General features: G+C 40.9%; 1 protein-coding gene across 4 annotated transcripts; it reads left to right on the top strand.

The window, feature by feature from the left end:
* The first annotated feature begins 439 nt into the window (after positions 1-439).
* Positions 440-21,714, top strand: tom1 (target of myb1 membrane trafficking protein). Of its 4 annotated transcripts, none has more exons than XM_028599349.1 (15): positions 440-759; positions 7,324-7,414; positions 7,519-7,597; positions 8,411-8,560; positions 8,705-8,839; positions 9,394-9,528; positions 9,734-9,850; positions 11,780-11,913; positions 12,218-12,260; positions 12,372-12,510; positions 12,608-12,671; positions 17,357-17,426; positions 19,241-19,303; positions 20,161-20,200; positions 21,004-21,714. In XM_028599349.1, the coding sequence occupies exons 2-15, from the start codon at positions 7,377-7,379 to the stop codon at positions 21,096-21,098; spliced, it is 1,302 nt and encodes a 433-aa protein (XP_028455150.1). In that variant the 5' UTR covers positions 440-759; positions 7,324-7,376; the 3' UTR covers positions 21,099-21,714. The 4 variants fall into 4 exon arrangements, with proteins under 4 accessions (XP_028455150.1, XP_028455153.1, XP_028455152.1 ...); XM_028599352.1 differs by lacking the exon at positions 440-759 and adding an exon at positions 6,113-6,314; XM_028599350.1 differs by lacking the exon at positions 440-759 and adding an exon at positions 6,754-6,788.
* Positions 21,715-22,453: the final 739 nt, after the last annotated feature.

Genomic DNA, 22,453 nt, shown 5'->3' with positions numbered 1-22,453 from the left:
GCACATATTTGTGAAAGAACAAAGGTTTTTTTGCTAAGAATCAACAACAAAAAATGACACAATGTAGATTTAACTAATTTTAAGCAGCAAAATAATGTGTCCACATGAGTAAAAGTTTGTTTTCATCTTCACGAGATTTGAAGAATTACACACACAAAAAAAATATAAATTACTTTTCAGCTTCAGGTCCTAATTATCTCTTTAAAGCAAATTTGACCCATTTTCAAAGTTGTATATTTTAACCAAAATGCCCAAATATAACATGGATTCGTGGATGTATGTTGTATGGAACCCATAACAACGTTCTTTCAAAGTAAAATTAATGATTACATTACACAGCACAGCTAATTTGAGTGTGCATACGATGTACCCTACGTTTTAGTTCCGTATACCACAATGCAATCCGGTCGTGGTTTCCCGGTGGAGAAGAAGAAACAGCTGCCCCCGCAAAAACTGAAAAGGAAAACTGGAGCGGGCTTTCGTTTTGAAACATTGAAAATGTAACATGCAACATATAGAGTATAAAGTACAACCTTTAATATTCTCCTGAGTGCTCGGTTTGTTTAAGGGAAGTATCAGAAGTATTTCTGTTTCCGTTTGTGTACATGATGCTGGGCGCTCCGTCACACAACTAACCGGCACATCTACTGACGCAACGATATTTTCAGCGAGTGTCCGAAATCTCATTTGTGTCAGGGAACGACCAGGAGACAGACTGGAGTAGTTAAACAGAGCTTTATTTCAATGATCCAACTACAGGTAAGGTGAACGTGGATGAACTAGACATACGCGAGTGGCCAGAGCGTCGTGTAGAAACGAGACTAGACAAAGTGCACGTGTGTCTGTGCTGCTTATGTAGGTGGTTGTTGATTAGCTGCAGGTGGTGAACTGAGGATGTGGCTTGATGAGGTGGGGGTGTGTGTAATTAGGACTGAGGGGACTGGGAGCGTCTGATCTGCGTGAGTGACGAGGAGTATGAATCAATGGGAGGAGTGTGTGCTGGAGAATGAGAGAGAGAGAGAGAGAGGAGTGAGTGCTGGTGACGGTGGGACCCTGACCATTTGGTCGTTCCTTATATAGTTCACTATTTAATAGTCTCGCATTGCCAGACCTTCCTCCACAGCTCTGCGGAGGAAGGTCTGGCTAGTCCACACAGTGTTGAATGGGAGAAAAAAGCATGCTCTGGTTTTGTTAGGAAAATTATGATTGTTTTTGTTATTATCAAACAGTTTGCATAGAACGATATTATACTGAGTACTCTAAACAAGATAACATGGAGCCACTGCGTGTCCTTGTGTGAGCACGGTGTGATGCTGAGGAAAGAACATGCCCTCCCTGACTGAAGATAACAACTGACGACTTCGGCTCTGACCAGATGAAGGAGACAACATTGACTTTGTGTTATCGCTGCATATCATTAATTATAAAAATCCGATGTAGAGGGCTTCTCATCAGATATTTCTGTACTATGAGTAGTGCTGCAAACGGCTCCTTGTGTCCGCAAGTAAAAATGAATTTTGAGAGACTCTTCGGTGTTTCTGTCTATTTTTCATAATGTAATTATCCTAACAGGTTTATTGGCATTTCTTTAAACCAATCACAATCGTCTTGGGTCGTGCTCAGGGCCGGACCATAGACAGTATATAATGGACCAATAGACCCCGTTGCTCTGGACGGAGACCAGTGAAGGCTATTAGAAGCACTTTTCCGGTGATGGCCAGCTTTACTGCGCTGCCTCCAACTGAGAGAATGTGACGTGAGCAACGTGTCTGAAAGTTGGAAGTCTTCTGGTAGCTGTGCCATGAGAAATCTCAATCATTCCCAATCTTACAGATATGGAGAGTGTAGGTGGATGTAAGGAGATAACATGGGCACAGGCTAATTATTGCTAACTCTCAACTGCATTTGATACAGTCGACCACAACATATTACTTGACTGATTGGAAAACTGGGTTGGTCTTTCTGGCTCAGTACTAAAGTGGTTTGAATCCTATTTAAAGAATAGGGACTACTTTGTGTCTATAGGTAATTATACATCTGAGCATACAAATATGACGTGTGGAGTTCCCCAAGGCTCAGTTCTGGGGCCTCTTCTGTTCAACATCTACATGCTTCCACTGGCTCAGATTATGGAAAACAACAAAATAAGTTACCATAGTTATGCGGATGACACACAAATTTACTGAATATGTGCATTGAACAAATTAACGACTGGATGTGCCATAACTTTCTTAAATTAAATGAAGAAAAAACTGAGGTGGTTGTTTTTGGAGCAAAAGAGGAACGATTAAAGGTCAGCACTCAGCTTCAAACAACAATGTTAAAAACAACAGACAAAGCCAGAAATCTTGGTGTAGTCATGGACTCAGACCTGAATTTTAAAAGTCACATTAAGACAATTACAAAATCAGCCTATTATCACCTTAAAAATATATCAAGGGTTAAAGGACTTATGTCTCAGCAGGATTTGGAAAAACTTGTCCATGCTTTTATCCAGTACTGAAGTCTTTACACTGGCTTCCAGTGCCTCAAAGAATTGATTTCAAAATACTTTTGCTGGTTTACAAATCACTAAATGGTTTAGGGCCAAAATACATTACTGATCTGCTACTACACTATGACCCACCCAGACCTCTCAGGTGGTCTGGGACAGGTCTACTTGTTGTTCCCAGAGTCAGAACTAAACAAGGGGAAGCAGCGTTCAGTTTTTATGCTCCACATATCTGGAACAAACTCCCAGAAAACTGTAGGTCCGCTGCAACTCTGAGTTCTTTTAAATCCAGGCTGAAGACATATCTTTTTAATGTTGCCTTTCTTTAAATAACCTATTTTTAACTGCTCTTTCTTTAAAATTCTTATACTGCACTGTAGATTTCATTCTTGTCTTTTAATGATCTTAAATTGTTGTTAATTGTTTTAATGCTTTGAAATTGTTTTTAATTGTTTTCTAACTGTTTTTAATGTTTCATGTCTCATGTAAAGCACTTTGAATTGCCTTGTTGCTGAAATGTGCTATACAAATAAAGCTGCCTTGCCTTGCCTAACTAACATGCTAGTTAACATTAGTAATTAAACCTAAACATCTCATGTAAGTCGAAACAGCCTGCAAGCTTCTCCTGTACTATACGGTAATTCCTCTACTATGCGACAGTAAGTCACTTGGTTATGACACAATCGTTAGCTTATATTTACAAAAGCGTCTGCTACGGAGCCATAACGTGAGGTACAAGGTAATGGAGCCTTTTATACATTGTCGTGTTTCTTTGGAACTAAACAACGGACAAATAGAGTCTTCAAACATTTCTGATGTAAAGTTATTTGTAGTCAAGTGACGTAAAAAAAAAATGGCGGTCAGCGGAATGCTAATAGGAGGTGATGGCCAGTTAGCAACAAAATGGCGCCATGATGGCTCGAGTTCTGAAGCGAAGCTTAACCCCTTGGGCCGGACGGAGCCACGGTGCCTCTGCTAAATAGCCTCGGGAAGGAACTTGTTTTGGTGGAACATATGGATGTTCAAAAGTAGTTTTAGTCGTGCAACAGAAAACTCTGATCGGACAGATAGTCTAGCTAGCTGTCTGGATTTACCCTGCAGAGATCTGAGGAGCAGTTAACCATAGTCCTCACAAATCCAACGGAGGTTAGAACGCCAACACAAAGACAGAGGAAGGGGACGGACATCCGGCGGAAATTCAGGTGGCACCGGAACAATCCCTGAAATGAAACATTGATATATACTAAATATTTTTTAATAATATAGGGAATATGAGGAACAGTTTCGAGCAGTCTCTCTGCCTGCTCTGTGAATGCTCCCCCCTCCCCTCTTACCCCACGAGCCCAAGTGCAACCGCACTGCCTTCACTGTCTTTACAGTGTAGCAGTAGCATTATTATTGTCTCATAAGGACAGAAATTACTTCCTAGGGGCAGTTTATTTTGCAGTCATAGGCGTAGATTTTGGGGGGGGGATGCAGGGGATTTGTCCCCCCCAAAATTTAGAAGACGTAGATTTGTCCCCCTCAAAAAATATAAAAGACAACCCACTCTCCAAAAGACGTAAAAAGAACCATTCAGGGGGCTCAAAACATGAACGGAAAAAAAGAACAGTGTCTACATTGCTACATTGGGGGGTTGAATAACCAGACAGGAGGGTGAAAAATAAAGATAGATTTATGTAGATTTAAACTTTGGAGCTTCTGGCTTTAACAAGGTCTTATTCTCTGACAGATTTGTTGTTGAGATGTACGTTTCCTTAACAAAAACCATCCCAAAACACGTGTGATGTTTGGAATAGACCTGCAGAAAACTTTGAACAATGGTCTACAGTATGATAATAATTTCCTTTACATATATAAAGACATTTGCACTATAAATTGATACCAGAATGCCCATAAAAAGTTATGTGTTGAAACAAAACCTACGCCGTTGGTTGCAGTTATAATGTGCTACTAACCAGTGGTGTAGACTAATGTATTTTGGGTATACCTACTCTATAAATATATGGACCACAATGGACATGTATCAAAGTGGGTTGTCAATTTGAAAGTTAAGCAAAAGGTTTAATAAACGACATGATGAAAACGATAAGACAAAAAACAAATGTTATACTGCAGCTGACAGCGGACTGAAATCATGCTTCCCCTTGTGAGGGTCACAGATTTGCAGCCCTGAAATAACCTCTGTTTCAGAATTATGTTCCTTTAGGATTGTGGGTGTTTCCTTGAATGGAAACTGTCCCAGGTTAAGGACACACCTCTGATTTCAGGCTTACTCCAGGTCACAGACAAAAGGTTGTTTATCATGGTAGTGCCGATTTTATTCAATTTTACAGAGATATGCATTTCCTTTGTTCTAATCAAGTCTGGCCCAGCAGGGAGTGGCTCCCCAAAAGGTAGAAGCAACAGTTACCTTTCTTGTGGGGACAATGAGTCTTCAGTATGCTAAATGACAGACAAGACCTGATGATTCTTTAGAAGCTTGAGAAGGTGTGAGCCAGACAAATGCTAATTAGTGTAGTTATTTGATTAGATCTAGCTACAGGCTACATAAAACCAAAAGTAGCCTACATTGTTTTCGAAACATAAGCATGGTTTTAACTTTTTTATCTTCAACAGTGTCCTCCCTCAGGGAAATTTTGAGCGTCAAAGACTTCATTTCCCGCATTCTGATACACTTTAATGCACCAATTTACGGTGGAAATACCTTTATTTAGCCTATGTGAAGCAGAAAAACAGATGACAATTCAAAATATATCAAACATATAATGGAAAGTAGTATGTTGTTACATGTCACTGTGCATTTTTAAGTGGATATATGGAAATCCTGGAGCTTTCTTAGTGGGTATAGCCTAGGCCTACTGCGTATACCTGCGTATCACGTACGTATAGACTACCCGGCCAGTGTAGCGCTTATCAGTTCAATTTCTAAGCACAAACGGACATTTGGAAAAACAGAAAAATGGGTTCAAATATCCAATTTTTCACCATGACAAATCAAAAAATTGGATCTTTAACTTGTTTTTCCAATTTTCTGTTTTTATTCAGAGGATCAGAAATTTTGAAAATTACAAAATTGCATCTGGGCTCCAATTTATGGAATGCCGTTTTATTCAGAATTAAATAAATGAATGAATACATAAATAAATGAATAAATACATGAATAAATAAATAAATATGCCTTTGAAATACATCATGAAATCAATGAGGCAATAAATACAGAAATAATGAAATACATTTAATTATTTCATGGTACTTTTATTTCATAAGTCCACTTTTTTTTTATTTTATAGGCGGAACAAGGGAGAGAATACAATTGCATTGTTATTATTATTATTATATTTGAATAATTGTAGCTCAGACGCAATTTTGTAATTTTCTAAATTTCCGATCCTCTGAATAAAAACAGAAATTGGAAAAACAGTTTAAAGATCACATTTTTTTATTTGTCAAGGCGGGGGAAAAAAATGAAAAATTTGATATTGGAACCCATTTTTCTGTTTTTCCAAATGTCCGTTTGTGCTTAGAAAATTGAACTGATAAGCGTTACACTGACCCTACACCACTAACGTTAATTACACACCGACCGTCTGATAATTGCAGGCTGCTGTCACTTTAAAACATGACGCAATTCCACTAGCTAGTGCCCCACTTGGTTGGGCGAGCAGCAGCGGCAGTCTGCACTCAGGAGCAGGGAGCGGGGCTTGTCACTGCCTACGGCTCGGCCCGGGGACGTCGGTGCTTCGCTGGGCCCATCTCTCCGCCCTCAACATGGAGTTTTTAATGGGGAATCCGTTCAGCACGCCGGTGGGGCAGCGTATCGGTGAGCTGTTTTTACAACCGCCACAAATCGATACATTGTAATAACCAAATGCTTCAGTCAGGCTCAGTCACCTTTGCTGGAGTAATTACGCCGCCGACACTCACATTTCTGTCGAGCTGCTTCTATTATTTTTTATTATAATTGGTTTAAATGCACGAGCAAACAGGTATATCACGTCAATACGTTACACTATTAAATCTAAGGTGAATTTATTAAGACTGACAGAGGAGCGATAAATATAGTTTGATTGACGCGTCCGCTGAACAATGATTGGACCGGGGCGGGGTTTAGATGCTGTGAAGCTCCAACTGATTGGTTGTTATTGTGTCTGTTCTGTTAAACCTGCCAATAGCTGGGCGGGACCGAAAGTGGGCCAGATCCTACTGACCCAAATTAGATGCACGTTGTTTCAACTGTAGCTTAATGACTCACTGCACCTGTGTGTTCGGTGACCGATTTGAATAGAGAGCTAACGTTAGTCATTTAAATAAATAGATAAGCACATTAAAATATAGTTAGTAGATACTGTATTACTTATTATACAAGCTGTAGGCTACATCTTAACATAAATGATAAATACACATATGTGCTTATTACACAGATCAGACAAAGTGTACTGTGAGCCAGCTATAAGATTGTACTCCTGAGTAAACGTTAGTTACCAGCTAACGCTAGCGGTAGCTAACTAGCTAGGCGAGGCTCAAAGTTTAAAATGAAAACATAGTAAGCACCCAAAGCAAGTTCACGGCTATTTTAATGTACATAGAAAAACAGTGTAACGTTACTGTAGCAACTGTGAAGTGTTTTCTTTGTTATGCTAAGAAGAAAGTATTATTATATGGTCAGAAACATGTGCTAAGCATTAATACAATCATGTTATTAATGGTCATAAAGGCAAGCTATAAGATGTATACCGAAATAAACTGTAATTACTATGCTAAACCATTCATTTTACTCTAGTCTGCAGATTTATACTATTCAACATTGTATATTAATTTATTTTCAACAGAAAATGCAACCGGCTCCAGCCTGGAAGCTGGAGCAGAAGACTGGGCCCTCAACATGGAGATCTGCGACATGATCAACAGCTCTGAGGAAGGGTGTGTGTGTGTGTGTGTGTCTGTGTTATCTGTCAACATCAGGAACAAATCAGTCCTCTGGAGGTTACATGCCTCTCTGACTGTTGAAAATCCTCTGATTACAGACCCAGAGACGCAGTCAGAGCCTTAAAGAAAAGGATTGTGGGGAACAAGAACTTCAAGGAGGTTATGCTGGCGCTCACTGTGAGTCTCGTTCCCGCGTCACGGTTAACGCTAGAACGGATACAGCTACGACAGTTAAGTTTAGGCCCCAAAACGACTAGTTGAATTTAGGAAAAAAGATCGTGGTTTGGATTAAAACACTCCCGAGGAACAAACACGCATTTCCTGGGTTTAAGTATCCTTATTTAAAGAAACAGTTCGCACATCCAAAAATTCCCCTGTGCAGGTGTGTTGGAAAATATCATCAACATGGGAAAAATCCCGCACTTCGCACTTGCTATAGCATCACCGTTTCTTTACAGTATAACATTTTGGTCCCTCCGGACCTTCATCTAGAGCATGGGTGTCAAACTCAATTTCACTAAGGGCCACACTAGAAAATGAGAATCACATAAAGTGCCAGACATGTTTAGTTTATTGACATGCTTTTATTTAATTGAAAGTAAAAAAATGTTGACTGTATTGTTGCATGTCTCATGCAGCTTTGTCACTTACAGTTTGGTTGACAAAAGTCAGCAAAAAAGTTCCTTCATAGAGTTTTAGCAAATTTCTGAATGTTAGATAAACGTACAGGTTTCCAGCCTGAGCTGCAGGGAGAAATCAATCAGTCTTAGTTAACCCATGTTTCCATGGGTTAAAGTATCAAAATGATATTACTAGATTAGATTTTGCGACAATTTGCATAACTTCGGGTCATAGCTGTATCCCTTCTAGCCACAGCCCTTCATCACCCTCATGCTCCGCCATCACCCTGTTGACATTGTATACTTTCTTTGTCACATAGTATATTTAGCCTTTTTCCTGCTGATTGTCCACGTCTGCTTCTCACGCTAGGTGCTGGAGACGTGTGTGAAGAACTGCGGCTACAGGTTTCACGTCCTGGTGACGACGCGGGATTTTGTAGAGGGGGTTCTGGTCCGGGCGATAATCCCGAGAAACAACCCTCCATTAGTGCTGCACGACAGAGTGCTCAGCATCGTACAGGTGAGAAATAAAAGAGAGCCACGTTACATGTTTGGCAACACAGAGGCAGCATTGGATAAAAATAGAGAATTGTTGTCATGTCAGTCTTGGCGTGGTCACGTTGCTCAAATGTCTGGTTGTAATTTGTGGTTTTCTCTCGTCAAGGCGTGGGCTGATGCATTCCGTAGCTCTCCCGACCTGACGGGCGTGGTGTCCGTGTACGAAGACCTGCGACGGAAGGGACTTGAGTTCCCCATGACAGAGCTGGACGGTTACTCACCTGTCCAAGCCCCCCAAAAGGTACAGGCTTTGCTGGTGCACTCACTGCTGATATTTGGGTTTGAGCTGCAACGATTAATCGATTAGTTGTGAACTGTTAAATTAATCGACAGCTATTTTGATAATCGATTTGAGTAGTTTGAGTAGTTTTTTAAGAAAATATTCTCTGATTCCAGCTTGTGAAATGTGAATATGCTCTAGTTTCTTCTCTCCTCTGTGACAGTAAACTGAAGATCTTTGAGTTGTGGACAAAACGAGACATTTGAGGACGTCATCTTGGACTTTGGGAAACACTGATCCACATTTTAGAGACCAAACAACTAATCGATTAATCGAGAAAATAATGGACAGATGAATCCGCAATATAAATAAAATAATCGTTAGTTGCAGCCCTAATTATAATAATATAATTATAATATTCTGTATATGTGCTGTGTGTCTGATATTTTGCTGCTGCAACACCGTAATTTCCCATTTTTTTGGGATCAATACAAATCTATCTATCTATCTAATTTGGGTGCTATCATCTTTTGGTCATTCTTCTTTCGGGTCATTTCTGTGCCTTTGCTTGGCAGACTTTGCCTGGGAACGGGCCTGCTGTCACTACTCTCCCTGCTGTGCTCCTCTCTTCCAAACCTCCGCTCATCCCACCCCAGACTTCTGAGCTAAAACTGGCCCTAGAGGGAAACAATGCCTTCACTCCCAGCCAGGTGATGGCCTTGCTACACTAGAGACAATGTTTTAGTGTTTAATCACACGGTTTTCACATAAATCACTGGTCTTTTTCCATTTTGGCAAAAAAAAAAAAAATGCTGTTTCACAACTCCTGTTTGTCTCCAACAATCCTGTTTCGCCTTTTGCAAGGAGTTATTATGGCTGTATTTATTCAGGACATTGATTTTTTTTTTTTTTCAGATAAAAAAGCTGAAGACAGAGCTGGGTGTGGTGCGAACCAACCTGACTATGATGTCAGACATGATGAGTCAGCTGGATCCCGTCACGGTAAAACAAGCCGACATGGAGCTGCTGGAGGTATAACGCAACATCAACAGAAACTGGTTTTAGAGAGCTCAACAGTGACCGCCCACTTTTGGAACGGCTCTGGTTTCGGAAGGGATTTTCCTCATTCAAAGGGTCTTATCTTAATCTTCTTTTGCCCATGGGCGTGCTGTTCTTACAGGGAGGTGTGCTCAGGTGCATTCTGGGTGTGCTGGTCTTACAGGGAGGTGTGTTCAGGTGCATTCTGGTCGTGCTGGTCTTACAGGGAGGTGTGTTCAGGGGCATTCTTGGAGTATTGCTATCTTGGAACCTGGTCTAAAGTCAATAACGCAGCATTTCATTGTTATTTTAACAGAGCATTAGTAAAATGCTCCTAGGCTCGTGCACAGCACGCGCACACTATGCTTGTTACAAACACAGGGATGCACAGCAGCACACACACACACACACACACACACACACACACACACACACACAGCAGCACACACGCATGCAGAAGATTACAAATAAAAATATTACGGTGCAAATCCTCCATCATAATAGCAATGCTCCAAGGTCCAAACGCGCCTGGCATTTAAAGGGAATGGGAGATGATCTCTGATTGGTTGATTGTATGTTACGCCCAAAACACACCTCTGATTAATGAAGACACTAAGGACAACCCTTTAGAACCAGGCGCCCGGCACACAGACCCTTTTTACGCCGTCAAACTCGCAAAAGTGGATTTGGACACGCCCTAAACGCACCTGCACCAGGCGCTCCACACCGTGCGCTTAGATCGTTAAAATAGGGCCCTTTATCTCTATTGACATTTTAGAAAATGCTTATATGAAGAGTTTTGAGCCTGGAATCAAGCCAACCAGCTACGAGATGAATCGCAACCATAAAACATTTGATTCGGCTCACCAGCTGTTCACGGGTGAGGTAAACATTTCCATGGTAACAGTGAGCTCCACCTGTTATGCTTAGGATTGTGGGTAGTAAAACATGTTTTTGTTAAAGTGCTCATATTATGCTCATTGTCAGGTTCATAATTGTATTTAGAGGTTATATCAGAATAGGTTTACATGGTTTTAATTTTCAAAAAACACCATATTTTTGTTGTACTGCACATTACTGCAGCTCCTCTTTTCACCCTGTGTGTTGAGCTCTCTGTTTTAGCTACAGAGTGAGACATCTCACTTCTGTTCCATCTTTTTTGGGAGTCGCACATGCTCAGTAGCTAAGTAAGGACTACTAGCCAGTCAGAAGCAGAGCATGAGGGCGTGTCCTGACAGTACCTAGGTAAAGACTACTAGCCAGTCAGAAGCAGAGCATGAGGGCGTGTCCTGACAGTACCTAGGTAAGGACTACTAGCCAGTCAGAAGCAGAGTATGAGGGCGTGCCATGCTAGCAGCTAGGCGAGCATTATAACGTGTGTTCCAAAGTGACCACGTTGGTCTCTGAAGTAAAGGCTGGACTACAATAGAGCTGTTTGGAGCAGTTGGTGAACAGTGTTTTCAGTTGGAGGTGGTAAGTCCCTTTGGGGGGGGGGGACTTTGGGCTTTTTCACTTTGTAAACCGATAACATGCACAAAAAAAAAAGATATATAAAACAATAAAGGAAAGGGGAAAAGCCAAAAAGCATAATATGAGCATTTTAAAACAAAGTTGATTTCATACGGACTTGTGGCTTCTACTGGAACATAACCCATCTGTTCACAATCTCGTAGCTCGTGGTCTACCTCGGATGGTTTAGACATTATGGTTAAAAATCAAAAGCCTTACGGAGAAAATGAATGGGATTCTTCACTTCTGGAACCCCACTGTTGAGCTTTATTAATGTGAAGTATCTCATTCCCTTCTAGTCATGTTGAGTAACGGTGCGTTGCCCTTACCTGATCTAGTACTTTATTTATTTTGTGTTGCATCCGCCCCCTCAATCCCCCCGCCCACGCATTCTTTGTCTGATTGTGTCATTAGCAGTTATACACAGTGTGTAAGGAAATGCAAGACAGGATAGTGAAGATCGTCCCCAGACTCAGTGAGGAGAGGCTGATTGAAGAGTTGCTGGCAGCGAACGATGAGATGAACACCGCCTTCACGCGCTACCACAGGTTAACAATATTTATTCTTCTTATACTGTCTTATTTCATCTTATTTTGATCAGCGAATCAAAACCTGTTAAACCTGTCTCATGTTCCTAATTTTTGTATAATGTGTCATACTGTGGGTGGAGGCTTACATGGGTTTCTGATTCTTTAATTGTATTTTGCAAATCGTAAGCACTTTTTGCTAAATGCTTATAAAGTCCTATATAAATAAATTGTTATTAATAATGAGAAAATTTAAAAGGATTGTAATATTTTAACCGGTTGTATTTTGCCATTTGATGATATTATTTTGTTCTGGTGTTTATAGGTTTGAAAGACGAATACCAAATGGTCAAAACTCCACAGAGAAGGTAAAGAACACGGCAGTATTATTTGATTATTTGGTTGTTATTCCTAGGTAACTCAGCACTCCTAATGCTATGATATAATTGAGTCGTGGACTTTGACTTTTCGTCCCTCAGAATCACACATACGTCAACCTAGCAGACCTCGACTTGACACCAGAGTCCGTCAGCCAATCAGGGATCGCGTCAGTTACCAACGACAGCTCGTACAGCCTCTCAAAAGCTGACAGTTTGTCCAGTCAGATGGCGAGACTTAGTGAGTACCTCAGTCTTCATACATACGCCACATGTTCAGCGTACGTGTGCGTCTACGTATCCTATGCACTGGTAGCTTAACGCTGTTCTTCTCGCAGGTACAAGTGAATCCGACGACCCGTTGTCACAAAACTTCAACATCTCAACTCAACAGAGACCAAGGTACAGAAAGACCTTATGATCTTTAATTTGTAAAAGTTAAAGATAGTATTTGTTAGAATAATTATATTATCAAGAATAGACAGAGACCACTGAAGAGATATTAAATATCATTTTACTTGAGAACCCAACAAGGAGGCCTTCTCCGGCACTACAGAATAGTACAGACAATGACCTAACGAAAAGCTCTCTGCAGCTGCTTTTTATAATAAATGTAATAAATCATGATACACAGTAGATGTCGTCAATTGTTATCTTGTCAGAGTCGATGACATCTCCCCTATCTGGTCTGGGAGGGCATGTATGCCCTCAGGAACACACCGTGCTTTAGACAAGGACTCTCGTTTAGAGTATTCAGTATAATATTATTCTATGCAAACAGTTTAATAATAACAAGAGAGGAAGTATGTAAATCAAAATTTCTCTAACAGTATTTTTGGTATCAACTAAAACAGTGATTCCCATTGAGAGTAGGTTACATCAGTACTCATACTTAGAGTAGTCTATATCAGTGGTTCCCAACCTGGGGTCCGGGCACCCTTTAGGGGGGCGTCAAAGATCACAGGGGGTGCACAAGTCTTTATCTGGTTTGAGGTTGAGGTAAAAAAAAAAATATTTGCACATGTTAAACAAATTATGATAATACACTAGAATATATAATGTATACAAACGTCGGTATAAAAACTATATATTTTTGTTCTCGCTTAAAATTGGAGACAGGCTACTTAGTAGGCCAAACCTCCGGGACCTCTTAACCTGGGACCCTTGCTGTCATCAGGTCAGCTGCTAGCTGCTAGCTGCTATCATCCTCATCTTTCCTGCCGCCACGGCATCACTATTTTATGAATGAAACATGGCGGAGAAACGTAAAAAGTCCTGATAACTGATCTGTATCAAAAAAGAAAGTAAGGCTCCATCTCGACAGTTACCTCAACTTTGGTTTCAACTTTGGTACTCAGCTTTTCTTAGACATAAGTAGGGGGGGCGCCAAGGAAAAAAGGTTGGGAACCACTGGTCTATATCTACGATGTTCCACTTCCGGTATTGTTCAGGTGCCACCGGAAATTCTGCCGGATGTCCCTATTTTTCATTCCGATGTCCGTCCCCTTCCTCTGTCTCTGTGTTGGCGTTCTAACCTCCGGTGGATTTGTGAGGACTATGGTTACCTGCTCCTCAGATCTCTGCAGGGTAAATCCAGACATCTAGCTAGACTATCTGCCCAATCTGAGTTTCCTGTTGCACGACTAAAACTACTTTTGAACGTCCACATGTTCCACCAAAACAAGTTCCTTCCTGAGACTATTTAGCAGAGGCACCGCAGCTTTCCTGGGTGCTTAGCACCGCCCAAGGCAATTGTGATTAGGGCTGGGCAACGTCCGGTGCCAATTTTGATACCTCAGTTTCAATGCCGGTTCTTTAACGATACTTTTTTCGATACCATATGTTTTAAAATCCATTTCAACATCAACAAAAATCCATTAAACACAAAACTTTTATTTCCCACCTTAACTGTGAATCAAAACAGTTATCAAAATTAAAAAAATTCTGGTAACATTGCTCACTCAGAGTAACATTAATAAAACTGGTTGTGCTTTTGGATAGGGGTGACAGGACCACATACTCACGACCTGGCCAAGAAAAGCATAAGCGTGCAGGACAACATACAGTTTCACATTCAATACAATACAAGAATACAGAATACAAAAGGCTGCATCAAGTGCAGATTAAGTGAGCATTACAAAGCTGGTGCAAAGTTAGGTGTAAGTAAGACGGTGGATATGCGAAAGTGATATGATAATAGCAATACAATATACATGAACAGACAGTCTATAACACTGCTGAGATGTAGTGAAGAGTCAAACAAAATGAAACAAGAACGGTTAGAGTAAATTATGATCTAGTTAGTGTTGTTGAATCAGTAATAACGCAATATATATGAATAGGCAGTCTATGTAAATGCTGAAATGTAGAAGAGTTGATATACAGTTAGTGCAAATTGTGGTCTGGTTGGTGATATAGTTCAGAAATAACACAGTTAACCAGAATAGACAGTCTATGTAGAGATTGAATGTAGTGAAAATTCAATATACAATTAGTGGACTAGGTAGTGATGTAGATCAGAAATAACACGATATGCATGGATGGACAAAATCTATAAAATGGTGAGTCAATATACAGTTGGTGCAAAGTGTGGTCTAGATGATGATGTAGGTCAGTAATATTACAATATACATGAATAGACAGAATATATAAATGCTGAGATGTAGTAAAGAGTCAATATACAGCTAGTGCAGAATATGGTGTACAAAAATTGTAATGACAACAAAGGTTGGAGGAATGACAGTTGAGCATACCTGGGCCGATGAATAGTGCAAAAGGGCGTAAACAGAATATGATAGCAATGCAGGTGAAGATGTGCATCTCTGCAAATATAAAAATGGTACATGACTGAGGTAAGAGATTGCAGTAATGCGATAGGGGGGTGGACATGAACATGAACATATTATAAATAATAAATAAATAAACAAATGACATTGTGTACAGGCTAATATTGAACTAACTAAAATGCAAAGGAATGTAAACAAAGACTTTTTAGTGCAAACTGAATAATGACACAAACCTTTAACACTAAACTTGGTGACTGCCCTGTCAACATTGAACTAATGGAGAACTAACTTAAGTGCAAAGCAATGTCAATGAGTTGCCTTGTTGCTGAAAGGTGCTGTAGAAGTAAAGTTGCCTTGCCTTCTAACCTCAGCCTGTCAGTCAGTCCCCAGGGCACAGAAACCACCCTTGTGCCTGCTTGTCTCAGAGGAAGTGTAACGTCAACAGCACCGCGACCGCTTTTGCCTCTCCATTAATATCCTATCACAGGAAACGCTGTCTGAGTGAAGTTTTGAAAAATTGTAACCACACTTGAAACCGCTTTACCGGCATCGCCGTGACTTCAACAGAACTGCAGAGCCGACGTAGTTTGCTCGCGTTTTTCTTTCCGAGCTTGGCCCGCGTCCTACAGGTATTAAGATATTTCTGTCCGAGCCCGACCCCGACACAGTTAAAATCAAATTTTTTTCCCATACTAATGACACATGTACGTTTGTTTGTGTGAAAGCTTTTATTAAGAACTGTAGGAAGGCATTCAGAAATGTCAACAGATGAGCTCATCATTGCACACGGGGCAACAAGCGCACGTTAACACAGGCGCACACCTACATAATAAGCTGTTTTAAATTTAAAATGTTAAATGCCTTATCTCGCTGATGTGACCGAGCCCGACCTGAACCCCAACATCATTTCTAAATATCTGACCAAACCCGGCCCGTTGGGTCCTGTCGAGTTCTGACGGGCTCGGTTCGGGTATCCATCCTCTAGTCCGCACCTGTGTGTGTGTGTGTGTGTGTGTGTGTGTGTGTGTGTGTGTGTGTGTGTGTGTCGGAGCTCTGCCTCTCTGTTAATATGCAGAGAGGAGAGATAAGCTTACGTGCTCAGACGCTGTTGGAACCAAAATTTGGCACGAAAGATAGATAATTTTTTGATACTCATAGGATCGGAGTATTTCTTTCAGTGCCATAAAAGTATCGACGTTCGGTGCCCAGCCCTAGATGTGATTGGTTTAAATGCCAAGCACCTATCCCGGAATGCTGTGTGGACTAGCCAGACCCTCCTCGGCAGCGCTGTGGAGGAAGTTCTGGCATTGCGAGACTCAAATTAGAGTAACTTCCTGTATCTGTGTCACCACTTTGGGAGACTAGCGGCAGGTCCAACTGGAGAAGTGAACGTGAACACAGATTATGAGTGATTATTCCGCCTCATAGTCACCAAAGTAGATATTGGAGCCATTTTTCACAAGCCACATGTCTCCAGAAAATTCTTAAACTAAAAGGGAATTCGTTTTTTTAGACGGACACATCAGAAGGAAATGTTTGAGACCTGTTTCTGTCTCAGGACCGAAGTCTCGCCAGATCTGGCAACACAGAGAAGCTAACGTCAGCTAATGTTTGTGAAGGCCCTAACAAAACTCATTTTTTTCATGTTAAATATGGTTTTTAGCTGTGTAAATATCTAAAATATAAATATATTATACAAAATATAACTTTTCATCCATCCACACGATGTTAACTGCACTTACAAACGAGGCCACGCCCATTTAGGAGACAGGAAGTGTGTGCGCTATCTTTAGTTGTAGAGAATCTTTGGTTAAAGTTAATTAATAAACAGTTGGAATAGGTGGATAAAAGTAATAAATAAATGGTTAAAATGTCCAGCTTCTGCCACTCCCATTGGTATGTTAGCCATATAAATGCAAACATGACCAAACCAAACTTCACACTGCCAGTTCAATTATAGGAACAAATTATTGCAACACTATCCACTTTTATATGATCAATAATGTTAAATAACAGATAGAAAAGGTTGGGAACCATCGAACTAAAGAGAAGCCTGTGTGAATAACAAAGCTAATTCTGCTGATTTATTGCATCATAATGTTACAAAAACAATCTCACGCAGAGCACTCATGCAGCTTTTTCTCAGGAATGGCATTTGCAAATACGTTGATCTTTGTTTTTGAAGTTTGATCGCTCATTCCCTCTAATTCCTTTTCAAGACAGGTGCCAGTATTTCATTGTGTTAAACTGAAATGATTGGCTTACATGGCAGTTAACGAATGTACAAATGTTGTGTTCCAGCGAGCAGAGTGACGGTGCAGTGGACGGCCTGGCTCAGGCTCAGCACAGCAGACTACACAACGCTGTAACGGTGAGCAGAGATCCCGTATAACCAGGTTTTACACAGTGGAGCAGCTTTAGTCACAAGATGTATCGTCTGAGAGGAGCTTTTTCTTGTCTGTGACGTGACCTTCGGGACCTCTGGAGAAATTCAGCGTGGAAATTGCCAATTTGGCTCAGGAAACGTTTCTAGCTTTTGCAATGAAAACCCCAATGCCTTGTATCATGCTGTATGCCTCACATGCAGTGACGGACTGGCCATCTGGAATAGAGAGGTGAAGTCCCTCCCCTTCCGTTAGACCTCATGGGACCTTCATTCAGAAACAATATGAACGGTAGTGAACGGGGAGAGGCAAATTATTTTTTGATCCCGTTTGAATTTAGCCATGGATTACAAATATGATGTTCGTCAATTTAAAGGAGAGTTTTTCAACCGAAGAAAGTCTCAGTTAGCCGTAGCTTTGTCATATGACCGCTCAGTGAACCACATCTCCCGTCTCACGCAATTTACGTCACCTAGCTTGATGCTCAACTTGCTCGCTCGGTCGGAAGGCAGAGTTCCTAATTTCCAAGCTAGGTTATTGCCAAAAACAGGGCCGGTGTGTTGCAAATGCCAGGGCCGTTTTATTTTATTTTTTTATCCCAGGCCGTCACACCAACCTCAAGTCAAACAGGTTTTATGTGCAACAAAGTAACAAGCTCACTGTGGAGATATTAGGGGTGTCACGATTTAAATCAAAATGAGCTTTCAGTTCTGAAATCAGAAGAGTATTTTTTTCTCTCTCCACCACCGCCTACTTGCGCATGTAGGCGGTCAATCAATTGAAATTGATTTGAATATAAAAGGCAACAATTAAAAAAAAAAAGAGTGACAGTTACAGCTTTCTACTGATATTTTCTTTCAACTAACACAAAGTGTCTTTCGCGATGTGGTTATTGCGGCAGTTGATATGGCGGTGACGTTAGAAAATCAATATTTTGTGCAGCCCTACTGTTTATACTAATCATGTGACTTCTTACCTATGCGTATTGACCATGTGATCACTTGCCCATGAGTTATAAGAGACAGCCCAAAAGCGACCATTTTGTACTTGCCTTGATGAAGGCCTTATTGGCTGAAACGTGTAGGCATGATTTATTGACTTTATAGCCAAGAAGATATCAAAGGCTTCTTAAAACTTTACCCTCTCGATTGCTTGAGTTTCCTTTCAACCTTTTCAAACTCATACTGTTGTTGCAAAGAACCCTTCTGCCATCTGGTGGCTGCTGGTGACTGTGGCATCAACTGTTAAAAATCGAGGATTTGGAGAGTGGTGATTGAGTAAATGTGTTTGTTGCTTTTGTCTCCACAACTGTTTCCCTCTTAAATGAACTCTCTGTCTGTGCGTGAAGGACGACAGCCCGGCCTCCACCCGCAGCTCCTCACCAAAGTTAGATTGGATGATTAAAAGGGGAATGGTGCGTCTGTGTCCACAATGTGTCCTGGTTTGACATCGAATCATCACCCCCCCCACACCCTCTGTCTCTCAGTTTTGTCGTGCGGTTGCAATATACTTTTGCTGTGGTCTGGATTGCTTGTGTTTGGGTCACTTTTTGGCTTCAGGTATTGAGCTACAACGCAATGGTTTGCATGTTTTTATTTGCAGTGAGGACAATAAGATGTTTTTGGAGCATGACAATGTTTGGGTTGCACTGTCCTGATATGCTCCATCATTGTCATACCTGTCATGCTCTGCTTCCCTACGTGCTTGTTCCTTGTGTGTGTTTTTTTTTTTCCTTATGGTTTGGTAGTTACATTGTCATGTTATATAAAGTTTAACCAGCACTTCATATTTTCTTTCATAGATTCCTATCAACCAGTCCACTGTAATGGATGATATTGAGAAATGGCTGGAGTTGGATGACGAGGTAAATGGCTGAATTCCTACATTTTACTCAAAATTGATTTGATTTTACTGCAATTTTTTTCCCCGTTTATTTCTTTTACACTAAAAGACAATTCTGGTTCTTTTCAACACTTAAAGGGTAACTGGTATTTTTCTGGACCCTATTTCCCATGTTTGTGTGTCTAAGTGACTTATGGGAACAACATTTTATGAAATTAGTCCAGTATTAAGCAAGACCGCTGCAGTCGGCAGTGGCTAAACAAGCTGCAAAGTAACCCTATAGGGCACGTGTGTCAAACTCAAGGCCCGGGGGCCAAATCCGCATTTCAATTTAGGTTCACAGCAAATTTTGGCCAGACTAGTTGTGCACCACACCAAAACAATCAGGAAACCGTTTTTCCTACTGTAATTATGCGATACTGCCGTGCAGAATTTGACAGATTTGCCGAGTGAATCAGAATTCCCCCAGAAGCAGAGAGTTTTTTAATATTCGGGCTGTGAAACAGGTTGTTGTGAGTAATTTACTTTTTTTGTTAAATAAAAGCATGTCAATAAACTCAACATGTCTGGCCCTTATTGTGATTGTCATTTCCAGTGTGGCCCCTAGTGAAATTGAGTTTGACACCCCTTCTATAGGGCATTTGTGCGCCGCCAAATCCGTCTGTTAGCCTCCACTAAAAGTTCTGTTGTTGCCGCTGACAGGCTCAGATTATTATTCTAAGTGTCTGACAACATTATGGAAAGGATCCCTACAGAGATAGACCTTTTATTGAAGGCTAAGATCCTTTTTGTTTAACCAGAAACAGCCCTGAAATCGCCATCACCAAACTCACCAGACTCCATGTTTGTCCATGTATGTCTCTTCTGTCTGTGACACAGTATGATGACTTTGAGGATTCAGACGGTGTGACCAGTGAAGGTGAGGCTCTCCACACTGTTCAAACTTTTCAAAATGAGACACATTTATCAACCATTGTTTTATTTGGCATTCATGTACACCTGCAGCATCGGAGGAGTTATTGTGATCAGTGTTTCTTTTAGGATTTTTTTTTAGCAGTGGGGGCAGGTCTGAACCCCCCGCATGAAACAGAGCTGACACTTTGCTGCAACACACACAAATATATTTATTCACCTCTAGTCACACACACAATAAGGCATATTCTCAGTTGTGATTGAACTGTATTTGTTGAGTTACTATATAGGCCAACTTTGATCTTGACATATAGGCTAAGCATTCTGTAGCAAATACCAATAAACCCCACTATTAATGACATTTTCTTAATGCAGTGTCACTACTTCAGCATGTAAATAATGCACCTCAAATACAAATGTGAGCAATCGCTATTCTATCGTATCAACAGCCACGTGCAATTTAGCTCGCAGGTGAAGAACACAAACAACGAAAATCACCAGTTAACTTAATTTAAATTTGCAAGACCAGGCTTAAATGAACTGACAAGAGAAGTTAGACCAATTACAGTTCTCAAGGACGCACACACACCATCTCAACTGGCTCATCATCCGGTCAGCGTCTCTTTTTCCTTTCTCCCTTTTTTTGCCGAGTGTCCGCGCTATTCTCCGACATGCACTCTAACAATGCAGCCCTATTTCTGATACTGTTGGGGGGCCGCCACAGTCAAATCAGCATAGAGGAAACACTGGTGATAATAGATAGATAATCGAAGCGTGATCCCACCTAATCCTGCTTCCCTCCCTCTGCAGAGTTTGACAGGTTTTTGGCAGAAAGAGCGAAAGCAGCCGAGCGTCTGCCATCGGTGAGAGCTTCCCTGCAGGATCCCAACCACTCCGAGTCTTAAGCTACACCTGGTACCTGCCAAACTAACAGCACTCCCCAAGTTCTGGCGCCATCGGCTGACAAATGTAGGGATTTCTTTTAGACCAACGGAAGATTGGCACATTTGACGTGGGAATTACATCCCATATCTGGGGAAGGACGTCTTAGTTGTGTATACTGCTCTTTACTGCGGAGACTTCTTCTTGATTTTTTACTGATAATAATGCTAGTCGATGAAGGGCAGAGGTTTTTACTTGCCGTTGTTATGAGGGTTTGTCCATGTGTGGAATGCAAACATTTGCACATTTTATATGGTTACATTCCTGCTGTTAGAAAAAAAGAGAGAGAGGATATTGTTACAGGAAAACCACTTTTACAACATAGGTTATGTATTATATTGCTGTGATATAAATATATATTGTAAGACATGACGATGGGTTACAAAAGAAACATCCCCGTCAAAGAAGCAAACGCTGTTAACTTGTATGTAAGAGAAGCTCGGCTGTAACAAAATAGTTTGATGCCTCACATCTCTGAACGATGGTTTTTCCATCCAACATTCCCGTGTGAAGATGTTTGTTTAACAGGAAGTCATGACAGACCGCTGTCATCTAATAAACTGAAACTATTAACTGGAAGCCCTGCTGTTGTGCATTAAGCTTTCTTACTCTATAATCCAATTCATGGCTTTGCAGGTTTGGGTCTTTGCAGATCTTTTCTAATTCCTGTCTGTTGTTGATTGAGGTTGACTTGTAGCTTTGCTCCTGAACGTGTCATTCTACTGGAAACATGTTGCTGTGCAGGGTTTACTTAATGACAGCCAGAGGGACAGACAGTCACATTTTGTACATACTTAGGCCTCTTTCACACTGGCTGCGTGGTGTGTCCGTTTTTATTTTGGCTCCCATGGTAACAGGTTAGAGCTTGCACACTGCCTGCGGGACACGCATGTCTCAGGCGTGGCTCGGTTCGCGCCGAAAACTTTTGCATGCTAGAAATAGAATCAACGCCTATTTTTCACGCAACACGCAAGCGTGTTGGAAGAGTTTCCAGGCAACATAGAATAGGAAAGATGTTTACATATCATTTTGACACAAATACATATTAATAAATGACATTTTGATGTTTGAAAGTCTCGAGGTTTTGACATAAATGCAGATATATATGTAATTTAAAAAAAAATATATATATATATATCGATTTTCAAATATTGCACCTGTCAATACAGAAGGAAATATTCTGGAGCCTATTTTGCCGTCAATACTGCCAACGTTGTCTTTTCTGTAATCAGATCAGTATATATTTATGTTTATGTTTATGGGAAACATCCATGTGTCCAGACAAGGCTAGCAGCAGCAGCAGCGCCAAGTCAGACAC

This window comes from Perca flavescens, chromosome 15, assembly GCF_004354835.1.
Source record: "Perca flavescens isolate YP-PL-M2 chromosome 15, PFLA_1.0, whole genome shotgun sequence".
NCBI classification, from domain to species: domain Eukaryota; kingdom Metazoa; phylum Chordata; class Actinopteri; order Perciformes; family Percidae; genus Perca; species Perca flavescens.
The sequence above is the reverse complement of the archived record's forward strand: the minus strand, read 5'-3'. Positions and strand labels throughout refer to the sequence as shown.

Coding starts and splice junctions, on each gene's coding strand:
- tom1 (XM_028599352.1), top strand. CDS start 6,263: ATGGAGTTTTTAATGGGGAATCCGTTCAGCACGCCGGTGGGGCAGCGT. Junction 7,598..8,410: donor AGGTTATGCTGGCGCTCACT/GTGAGTCTCGTT, acceptor TTCTCACGCTAG/GTGCTGGAGACGTGTGTGAA. Junction 8,840..9,393: donor CTGTCCAAGCCCCCCAAAAG/GTACAGGCTTTG, acceptor TTTGCTTGGCAG/ACTTTGCCTGGGAACGGGCC.